This window comes from Atta cephalotes, assembly GCF_000143395.1.
Source record: "Atta cephalotes unplaced genomic scaffold scaffold00006, whole genome shotgun sequence".
Taxonomy (NCBI): domain Eukaryota; kingdom Metazoa; phylum Arthropoda; class Insecta; order Hymenoptera; family Formicidae; genus Atta; species Atta cephalotes.
Window position 1 is genome coordinate 3,039,452 of NW_012130070.1, and position 11,391 is coordinate 3,050,842.

The window sequence follows — 11,391 nt, forward strand, 5'->3', positions numbered from 1 at the left end:
GATATATTTATTATACCGAAGAAATTTTTAACAGAAAGTAGTTCTACTTAATGCCCTCTAAAAAAAGAGAAAAATCGTGTATTTTTATTTCATGTCTTAATCAAATACGTATAGTTAGATTTAAATGATACTAATATGTTAAGCTAAAAATAAAATTAATGATGCTCAAGCATTAAATTAATACGAGTCATCTCGCACTTTTTCAATGAATGTCAAATTTTGTATTCTATTCTTTGTTATTGTCAGTGATTATCATTGTGTATATGTCATTTGTTGCATAATTATAAATGATCAGCGATCATTACGTAGTTATTCTGTAGCGCTTTGTTTAAAAATTTATTCTCTCTTTGTTTCATATGTGTTGCAAAAAAAATTTGTAATAGGTATTAGTTGCTTTTCATTTACACAAAAGTTCAGATAATTCTCATTTGTGACGTCATAATTCAATTGAATGCACGTTTCTTTTCATTCTATCAAATGAAATTCGATTGAATTTTTTACTAAAAACTGCACAAACTCGAAAGTGTGTGTTTTACTGACAATGTTTTATTAACTTACATTAAAAGATGTATAAACCTATATTGTTATAACATAATTTTGTTACCAAAGTAAGTAAATGGTAACGTCATTATCTAACAATGAATATAAAATATTCACAGAACTTTAGATTCAGTAGTTCACTTGTGTTATAATAAAAAGCAATTATTTTCTTTCCATCGCGCCTCTTTACGTTCAATTTATAAAAAATTCAGGCATATTTAGAACACTTTTATTAATATAAATGCGCACTTTTATTTCTGAAACTCTATAACATAATGTAAATTAAATACACGCTAACATGAAATTTGTTCGCGTTGAAAAAAATTTTTCACTTAAAAAGAGATATATTCAAATGTTGGAATGAGATGCAAAAGGTACAAGCAATGCGAATAAATCTATGATTATATAGTGCATCATAAGTATGACCTCAGTATTCATGTTCATTGATTTTTTATCTTACAACTTATAGAAGTTTGTAGGAAGTAACTATAATTGGAATAAAAATTCAAATTTTTTATTTAATATACTATTTTTATTTTTGTTTTTGGTTATTATCTTAAACATATACAGAAGTAAGTAACGATAAAACTCTCGCATAAGGGTAGAGCAGATTAAACTGAGTCGAAAAGTCTTCTACCATTTAACAATTTTCGCAATAATTAACAAGATATTAATTATTAAAAATCGCTGAATATTGATTTTCAATAATTTTTTATTCAAATACTATCAACTTTACAGAAAATTTTGTAGTATCGCATTTTCTCATTTTCATAAAAATAGTTACCAATAAAAAAATACATTACTAAAAAGTACATAAAAAATTTTGAAAAAATTCTTAGAGATTTTCTTCTAGAAAGAAGAAAATATATAAGAAGAAAATAAATAATTTTTGTTTCTTATAAAATTATAATAAATAATTATTAATTATAATATTATATTATATTAATTATAATAATATATTAATTATAATAAATAATCTTTCTTTCTTTTGTTTTTTTTGTAAAATTAATACTTGAGAAAAAATTATTGAAAATCAATATTTGGTGATTTTTAGTAATTGATATCTTGTTAATTATTGCGAAAATTGTAAAATGATAGAAGACTTTTCATTTCAGTTTAGTCCGCTCTGTCTTTATGTAAGAGTTTTATCGTTACTTCTGAAACATCCTGTACATCCTGTACAACAAATGTTATATATTTAAAAAATTCTGTTATTAATATTCATTGTCTGTTTTATTCATTATAATAGCAGAATTTCAAAACATGCATACATGCTACTTTTACTGTTATTGCGATGATTTGTTGCTATCTCGAAAAAATAACAAATATAATTTAAATACTCCCCCCACGCATGATGCTAGAGAAGGAATCAAGGAGAGTCATAAACTATAAAAACTTAGGACACTCTTGCGATTAGTCAGTAACTCTTTGATCACAGGTTTGTATTCCATCGTGTTGAACGATAAATCGAAATGAAAACAATTGTTATCTTGCTCGCCGTTTCTTTCGTCACCGTCTTGGTAAGATTATTTCATTATTATGAGTGTCTCCACTAATAATCTATTTAATTTATCTCTCTATAAAATATTGTGCAATTTATTTTCAGTATAATTAATTTTCATTATTCAATTCTTTTCAAACTTACTAATATTCACATATGTTCTTAAAACTCTATTTGGTAAAGCTCTCTAATTTCCTTCTTTAATTTTAGATTGCTTATTATTTTTTTCTCAAAATATATTTATTTAACTTCCATAGGATGTATTATGAAAATAATTTGTAAATAATTAAAAATATCAAATAGGTACATTAAAAAATGCGTTAATTATTTAACATAACATTAACATGTTAACATTAACATGAATAATAATTTTATAATATTCAAATATCTTTATTTGATTGTAGGGTAAAGTAACAGAAGAAGACCAAGCGAAATGGGTAAAGAATGAAAAAGATTGTATCGATGAATCTGGTGTTGATCCGGGTAAGTGAAGAATAAATTAATTGCATAATTAAAAAACTTATTAAATAAATAACTACATTAATAATCCAAATTTCAGCCGTACTTCATAAAGGAAAGGAAGAGGAATCAGATGAAAATGACGAAAAGTTAGCCTGTTACAAATCCTGTCTATTAAAGAAATTCGGAATTGTAAGTGAGACTCCTATTACATTTTACATATATAGGAGTCTCAAAATTTGAGGGTGATATTATTACAGCGCGAAACTTCAGGAAAAATTAAATAATAAAAGTGTAAGACTTTTTTTCCGTAAAGTAGTTTTTTAAGTATAAAGTTTGACTTATAATCATAAGAATATTAAGTTAAAAAGTCATTTATCCGTGCAACATGACATGTGCAATGATATTAAATAAAACATCGCCGCTGTCACACTGTCACATAGATAACTTTTTAATCAACACTTATAATTAGTCAAATTTCAAATATTTATATTTAAGAATTTACTTTACGGAAAAAAATAATGTACACTTTTATTACTTAGTTTTTCACAAAGCTTCACATAATAATATATTACCTCAAATTTCAGGACACTCTGTATATAATATACATTAAGAAAATTAATTAATGAGAAATTAATTTCTATTCCTGTGTTTTAGTTGAAAGAGGAAAAAATTGATTGGGACAAATTTCGTGTTGAAATGTCAAAATATGATACATCTCAAGAAAAAATCGATGAAATGTATAACAAATGCAAAGACATTGGTAAGTATAACATAAATTGAATAAGAGTCAGATCAAGATCAATTTTTATTTTTATTAATTATTAAATTAATTAATTATTAAAGAACTTGACTGCGCTCCGATATTCGCTGCCACTGAAAATCTATAGTACTGAAAATTTAATATAGTACGCTTTACGTGCACTACAGATTTTCAACACTGGCAGTAGCTGCGTTCAGCAGAGAAAATTAATCATTAGCGCTTAATGATTCTTTAATATAATTGGTTCTGCTGAACGCAATCAATATTATAATCAATATTGTAATCTTATGGCGATTTTCTCAAATATTTTTTCTCTTAAATGAAAATAAAATAAATTATTGAAATTGTTTCAGATGGAGAGGGTTGCCAAAAGGGAAAGAATTTGATGAAATGTTTGCAGGATGTCAAGGACGATTAGATGCATTGAGCGATTAAAGACCAAATTCCGCAAGAAAATCTAATTGGAATTATTAAAGAAATTTTAATGTCATCTATTGTCTATTATACTTTAATTAAAATTAAAATATTATCTTACACATGTGTCAGTACAAAACTGTATTGATAAAAAAGTAAACGTTTCGTTTTAACATAAAACAAGCCTTTTTTCTCTACTCTTTCTAATCTCTTTTCTCAAATAATAAAAATTATTAGATAAGACATATATTAAATTGAATAATGTTTCAGTCTAAGTTATTCAAGAATCAACATAAAATAAATTTTAGATTAAAAATAAAAAATTTATTAAATTCCCTAATAATAGCAGATCTTCAAGAAACGTTCCAAAGAACATTCAAAGGATATTCCTATGTCTTAAGGATGTTCGCCAGAACATCCTTAAGACATAGGAATGTCCCTTGAATAATAAGTGTGCTTAGAATATAATTAAATAAATTATAAATTGACTTGCAATGAAGTAAAAAAATACATAATAATTGTAAAATACAATAAATTATATTGCAAATAAGTTTTATTAAATAGTTTAGTAAGCTGCATGTTTCCTCCGTATTTTCTATATTTATGATTTCTAATGTTTTAATATCATTAGTGATGTCATCGCAATAAAGGCAAAATCTATAGGTTAGTTCTGATATACGCCGCACCCAAAGCTGGGCAAAATACATCATCAAAGTATTTGAAATACAAAATACAAAATATTGACAATCTGAGTATTTGAATTACAAAATACAAAATACTTTCAACATTTCGATTTTGAAATACAAAAAACAAAATACTTCCAAAATTTGTATTTCAAATACTTTTTTAAATACAAAATACAAAATATTTCAAAATTTTCTAACAAATTCTAACGGAAATAAAAATAGCAGTAAATTTATCCATAAGCAGGTGAACTTCAATCAGTTGAAATGCACTTTATTGCGAGGTTATGAATAAGTTTACTGTTATTTCTATTTCTGTTAGATTACGAGACCTAAAGCAATATCCTAATTGACTTCGGCTTAATTTTACGAATTGATCATCGGCTAAGTTTACGTCTTACGATCACTATCGCGAAATTTTGTGTGCAGCAGCCCTAAGGCCTTTTCTACAATAGAGACGTAAGCGGTAAGCCGTAAGAAATTAACCAATCATAATCGATTATTCTTCTCACACTTATTATTGGTCAATTTCTTACGATTTAAAACTTGCGACTCTATTGTAGAAGGTATAAGACCCGTTTTACAATAGGTCATATGTCGTAATCGCGTGTTATATGTCGAGTATGAGTACGACTTGCCAGTCTACAATTGTATCATAAATCAGAACAATGGATATTGAAACATTGAGTATTTGTTCAAATTTATTATTAATTTGAATACAAATTATAAGAATGAGATTATTTTTAAGAAAACGTATCCTATGATAAATTATTTTATACAGCTGTATCCGTAAAATGGAGATTATATTCCATTCAGTTGTATCGTAAGAATCGAAAAGATGGGAGTTGACCATCTTCTATTCTGATGATCGATAGCCGAACTACAATTTCATTTGATAGTTGATAATCCAATGCGCATGCGTACAGTGCCCGGCTCCTGCGCTACTGCGATCTATTGTAGAACGAGTCTTAGTTGGTCACACACACTTTTCGTACAGTACAATAAGGTTTTCGATCAATCGCGTTGCTCAATTGTTACGGTTACGGTTACGAAGAACTGAATCGACAATGCGATTGGTCGAAAACCTTAAGTGGGAAGCACAAATTCTCATAACACATAACACGTAATACATAAAAAATATACCAATCAATGCCCTTCATTTCTTTCTTTTCCTTCTTTCTTTTTTTCTTTTGAAATAAAGAACTCTGATTAATTGAATTTATACATTACATGTTATGCGATATTTAAGAGTTTGTACTCCCGGTCTTAGAGCCATTCCACACAACTTACATAGCCGCATATGCATAAAGAAAATTATCCAATCACATGTCTGTCATAAAGGCAAATGTAAAATACGATTGGATGATTTTCTTTGTACATATGTTTGTGCGGCTATACAAGTTGTGTGGAATGATCCTTACTGTTACTGTTAGCCCGGATTCTCAAACAGACAACAGAGCTTTGACACAGAGCACTAATTGGTGAAAAGCTGGTTATAGGGATAACATTTACCCCCCTCACTCGTTTTTTATCAATCAGCGTTCGGTGTCAAAACGCTGTTGTTTGTATGAGGATCCGAGCTTATGGAAAATGTGCGTGACTAACTTTAGGGCTGCCGCCGGACAAAATTTGTATAACTTTAAGACGTAAGCCAATAAGCCAATCAGAATATTGTTTTAGAACTACGTACTCTAACGGAAATAGAAATAGCAGTAAACTTATCCATAAGGAGAGTTTCAATCGGTTGAAATTTACTTTATTGCAAGGTTATGGATAAATTAATTATTATTTCCATTTCCATTAGATTATGTAGACTTAAACCAATCCTGATTATTGACTTAAGTTCTTACGGTCACTGTTGCGGAATTTTGTGTGCGGTAGCCCTTAAGTTTGTTACATATAGAGCCGCAATTCGTAAACCGTAATGCTAGATTCACAATGAATCCGACGTGCGTCGTACGAATCAAGTATGAATCCAGCATAAGAAATTCACCAATGAATGATTCACAGATGAACGACAAAAATAATCGATTATGATTGGTTAATTCCTTACAGCTTACAAATTGCGGCTCTATTATGTAACAGGCTTTACCCTACGTCATGACTACGACAATTAGGTTTAAGTTGTAAGTACACAAGCTTTGGTGTATGATATACCATTTATTGTCGTCTTGGAGACACGGCAATAAGTTGTACGTTATACGTGAAAGCTTGTACGTTACTTACGTCTATAATTTAAGTCTAAGTATTATGATTTTTGTGCTCAGACCCTTACACCTCATTATGTCTCGTTTTCTGTCATAACCCTAACGTTTCCGAATGCAGTCAGTAAGTCTGTCGCGTTACTTCAAGAATTATTTTATCAAAAATTTTTTTTAGCATTTCAAATACAAAATACATTGAAATTGTAATTGTAAATACATTAAAATACAATTTTGTATTTCAAATACATCCCACATAGAAGAGACGTCCATTAAACATCCATCATGGAGATTCGAAACCTTCATTAGACGACCGCGAAACTTCCAGTGGATATCCACTAGAAATCCAGACTTCCGCATTTTATACATCAATAAAATCTCCATTCGATGTATTAAAAAATTTTTAATAGACGTTATATGGATCAATTATGAATGTTTCACAGAGCTTGTCTAGTGTTTCAAACGACGTTAAATGATCAATGGATGAATAATAGAGCTGAGTAACAAACGTTGAAAGGACGTGGTATATATCAATTGTTTTAAAGAGCTCCAATTTGGACGATCTAATTTTAATCAGCAGTTGTAAAAGAAACATGAAGCGTGTATACATCTTCTTTGTTAGACCACAGGCCTATCCGACACTTTGCTCATGAATCGAAAACGTTTTCATTTTTCTGTCATCTCGGAGCGAGACGGAGCGAAAATAAAGGATAGGCGCCAGGATAGGCACCTGAATTCAGATCTGTCCGAGAGTCATAGAAGGAGCTGAGGGAGAACCAATTTCTCAAAATACAATTATAACTGTTTTATTTTGTTTATTATGCTCGCCAGTAGCACTCCAAAATTAAACTAAAATTTAATCAAAAATTTCCACCTTTAATCTAGTCATCATCAATAATTTTTATGATAACTTATGACCAGATTAAAGGTCGAAATTTTTTATGTGATTATATATTTATTTCTGCATAAGGTAACAATCATTAACTCAAAAGCCTTTGATAAAATTATTTGAATATTAAAAAAAAATTGTTCAAATAAAGTATTGTTCCGAGAAATTGTAGATATTTATATATTATATTATGTTATTAATTAAATATATAAATTATATATAATTTTATATACATATAATTATTTAACTATTTACATAATTTTCTTCAGGCTTCCATGAATGCTTTCTATATAAAGATTATGTGTTTTCTCCGTGTCCAGATCCATTCTTGAAATGCCAACATTTCGTCCTTGCAGTCCACTTCATCAAGACGAGGAGCAGTCTGATACCGAGCTGTTTCTCCAGGTCATTCCTTTTTTATATTACGCTACTTGTTCGAGTGGTGGCGGGAAAGTAGAGAATTGTAGATCGGGTGGAATGGAGATGGGAGAAATTGGTCTTCAATAACCGGGAGAATGATTTTCCATATTTTTTTTATGTTTTAGTTATTATCTCTATTTAGATTGTTAGGATGTTCTTGTATCTCTATAGCTTCTCTATATTTTCTTGAAAAGTATGCAATATTGGCTATTATCGTTTTGTCAAACAGTATTTAATGTCGTGATTCTGATGCTGATTTACGTGTTAGCCTGACATTACGTTGGTGTTCTTTTATCCGTAGGTTGATCATTCTCCCAGTTTCTCAATATTTGCCCGCAGGAACAAGGTATTTTGTATACTCCTGCGGAGCTGAGTGGAGGTCTTTCATCTTTAGGATTTCTTAAGATTTATCCTATCTTTTTGGGTGGTTTAAAGATAGTTCGGATTGTATTTGTTTAAAATCCTGCCAATCCGATCTGTTGTTCTTTTGACATGGAGAATGGATAGGATTTTCTCTGATTGTGTGTCAGAGACTGTTGTCTTGTTTGCATGTTTATTGATTGTTTTGATTATGTTTTTTTTGTCGTGTCCGTTTTTTTCTGTAAGGCTATTTTGAAGTGATTGAGTTCTGTCTGTAGATGTTCTTTGTCAAAGATGGTGAAAGTTCTATATAGTGAATTGATTGCAGACTGTTTTTGTGCTGGATATGACTCGGCATGTAGGTATCTATCTGTGTGTGTTGGTTTTCTATACACTTGATGGCCTAAGGTATCGTTAACTTTCTTGGAGACAAAAACGTCTAAGAAGGAGAATTTTCTTCTATGTCTAGAGTGGATATTTGGATTATTGAGGAAAATAAGGAATTTACGAAGTTCGGCTCTGCTATGTACCTCCATATCACGAATGTGTCGCCTAAATAACGGAACCAAATTTCTGGTTTTTTGAATGTTTTTCTGAGGACCTTTCTCTCAAAATGCTCCATGAAGATGTTGACGATTACATGAGAAATAGGAGAGCCCATTGTCGCTCTTGAAGTTTATTCATAAAATTGGTTGTTATAAGAGAAATAAGTTGTTAAGCAGTACTCTATTAGCGGGATGAGGTCGGAGGAGACTTCATGTGAAGCCTTTATTATGTTTAATGTCTTTTATTGGGACTTGTGAAAAGGGATTTTACGTCGAAGCTTACAAGCAGGTTTGTGGGACGTAATTTTTTAAATTTTTTGTACGAAATCTGTTGAGTTAGTGTGATTCGGATTTTTCAGTGAGGGGTTGTAGTGTTTGTGCTAGAGATAAGTTGTATGTTGGGGAGTGTAAGGCGCTAACAATCGGTCTGAATGGGATGTTTGGTTTGTGTACTTTTGGTAGTCCGTATAGTTTTGATGGGAGAGGATATGTAAGTTTTAATATTGATTTGATTTTACTGGGAATGTTGCTTTTTTCATTAGGATCTGTTCTGCGCGATTGTATTAGTTGGATCTTTGTCAAGCTTTTTGTATGCTTTGTCCGAGAAAAGGTTCTTTATCATGAACGTTTCAGAACCACGGGTCCTGTTTGCGGATAATGTTTGCTAGAGTGAATGAAAAAATTCTGTCGTTCAAATACAGTGTGTGACTGCGTACCAATTCTTCTATCGCGCTTGTGTGGCGCTGTTTAGGCTATCATGACGTCCTTACAACTACAAGGCGCACTAGTTGTTAACGATCCTATGCCCGCCATTGTTTGCATGTTGACCGGTAAGCAAGCCGAGCATTGTACAGCGTGAGTTTCTGTCAAAAGAAAATTAAAGCATATTTCTGTACAAGCTACTCCATTTATTGTACATTGACAAAACTATATGATGCATGGCCACACGGAATAGACACAGGTCTCGATTAAGGGAAAAATAGCGCTCCACATAACGCAAGAAGTCTTCCACTAATTAGTCCTTTGAGTCGGATTCTGCGGATTTTACAGATTTTACGTATTAGGTGTACAACTTTGCTTCCGCCGTTTTTTTTCCGAAATTTGAGGCTTTATTGTAAAAAACTGGTTATACATTTATGATTCAAAGTATTGTCTATCGCTGGCCACTACTTTCTCTCATCTTTCGGGTAGCGTACGAATCCCGCGTCGAAAAAACTGATCATCTTTTGAGTCTATCCATGAATCGATCCAATTTTTTACTTCTTCATAAGACCGGAAGTGCTGGTCAGCTAGGCCGTGTATCATTGATCAAAACAAGTGATAGTCAGAGGGAGTAACGTCTGGAGAATACGGCGGGTGGGGTAGGACTTCCCATTTCAACGTTTCCAAGTATGTCTTGACCATTTTCGCAACATGGGGTCGAGCATTGTTATGCTGTAAAATCACTTTATCGTGTCTCTCGTTGTATTGCGGCCGTTTCTTTCAATGCTCGGCTCAAACGCATCAATTGCGTTCGATACCGATCGCCTGTGATTGTTTCAGTCGGTTTTAACAATTCATAATACACTATGCCGAGCTGGTCCCACCAAATACAGAGCATGACCTTGGACGTCAAAATCACTGTTCTTGAAGCATTAAAACCACTCATGACACGTTCTTTCACTAATAGCGGCCTCACCATAAGTATTTGAGAACATTCGATGAGCCTCAGCCGCAGATTTCTTCATATTGAAGCAAAAAATTAAAACCTCCCGCAAATGACGAGAATTTGGCTCGTAAACTGACATTTTCAATTGAGAATAACTTTATGATGCAGACACAAATCGACTAATGTTTCTATGAGGTTATGTTGATGACAGATGCCCAAGTTTATTGTATGACGTCTATGATCTATTTATTTCGACCACCACTTACCGCTAAAGCCATCTATAGGAAAACGGCGGAAGCAAAGTTGTAACACCTAATATATTACGAATTTACGTATGTCACGAATACGCAGGTATTATATATAGAAATAGATAACATCCATTTCAAAGTCCGTTAATGTCCTTGCCAAAAATTCTTATACATAATTTTCTTATAAGATTAGTCTTATAGAAATTGGCACATTAAAGTTCTTACATTAGTTCTTATTATATGATTTCATAAGTTTTTACATGTTTTACAATAGCATATTATATGTTTAAAGAAAATATAGGATATTATATGATTTTATAATATCTCGCAAGAACTCATAAGAATTAAACAATATATAATAGGTAAAAGAAGAGCAAAGAATCAGTAATGTAACAAAAAACTTTAATTTAAATCATAAAAATAATATAATAATTACAAAGAACAAAACAAACATTTCGATCGAGTCATTCTCAATGTTAAATAAATTCCAACTTCTTTATAAACCAATAACCTATATAATATTGTTACGTCCGAATGTCCGCGAACGCGTACATGCATTCCCGCCCGCAGAAATAAATAACACGGATATTATAAAAAGAACAAGAAAAGTTTGTTATGAAATGAACACACACACACACACACACACACACACACACACACACACACACACACGCACACACACACGCACGCACGCACGCACGCACACACACACACACACAC

The 11,391-nt window shown here is 31.3% G+C and overlaps 1 protein-coding gene across 1 annotated transcript; it reads left to right on the forward strand.

Annotated features, from left to right (window-relative positions):
• Nucleotides 1–2,012: 2,012 nt before the first annotated feature.
• LOC105626669 lies at nt 2,013–3,852 on the forward strand. Its single transcript, XM_012207963.1, has 5 exons — nt 2,013–2,060; nt 2,446–2,524; nt 2,601–2,692; nt 3,158–3,263; nt 3,617–3,852. Exons 1-5 carry the CDS (start codon nt 2,013–2,015, stop codon nt 3,679–3,681), a joined length of 390 nt encoding a protein of 129 aa, XP_012063353.1. The 3' UTR covers nt 3,682–3,852.
• Nucleotides 3,853–11,391: the final 7,539 nt, after the last annotated feature.

Excerpts from the sequence above, each read along its gene's own strand:
- LOC105626669 (XM_012207963.1), top strand. The coding sequence starts at position 2,013 with ATGAAAACAATTGTTATCTTGCTCGCCGTTTCTTTCGTCACCGTCTTG. Across the intron at positions 2,061-2,445 it reads TTTCTTTCGTCACCGTCTTG|GGTAAAGTAACAGAAGAAGA; the intron begins GTAAGATTATTT and ends ATTTGATTGTAG. Across the intron at positions 2,525-2,600 it reads TGAATCTGGTGTTGATCCGG|CCGTACTTCATAAAGGAAAG; the intron begins GTAAGTGAAGAA and ends TCCAAATTTCAG.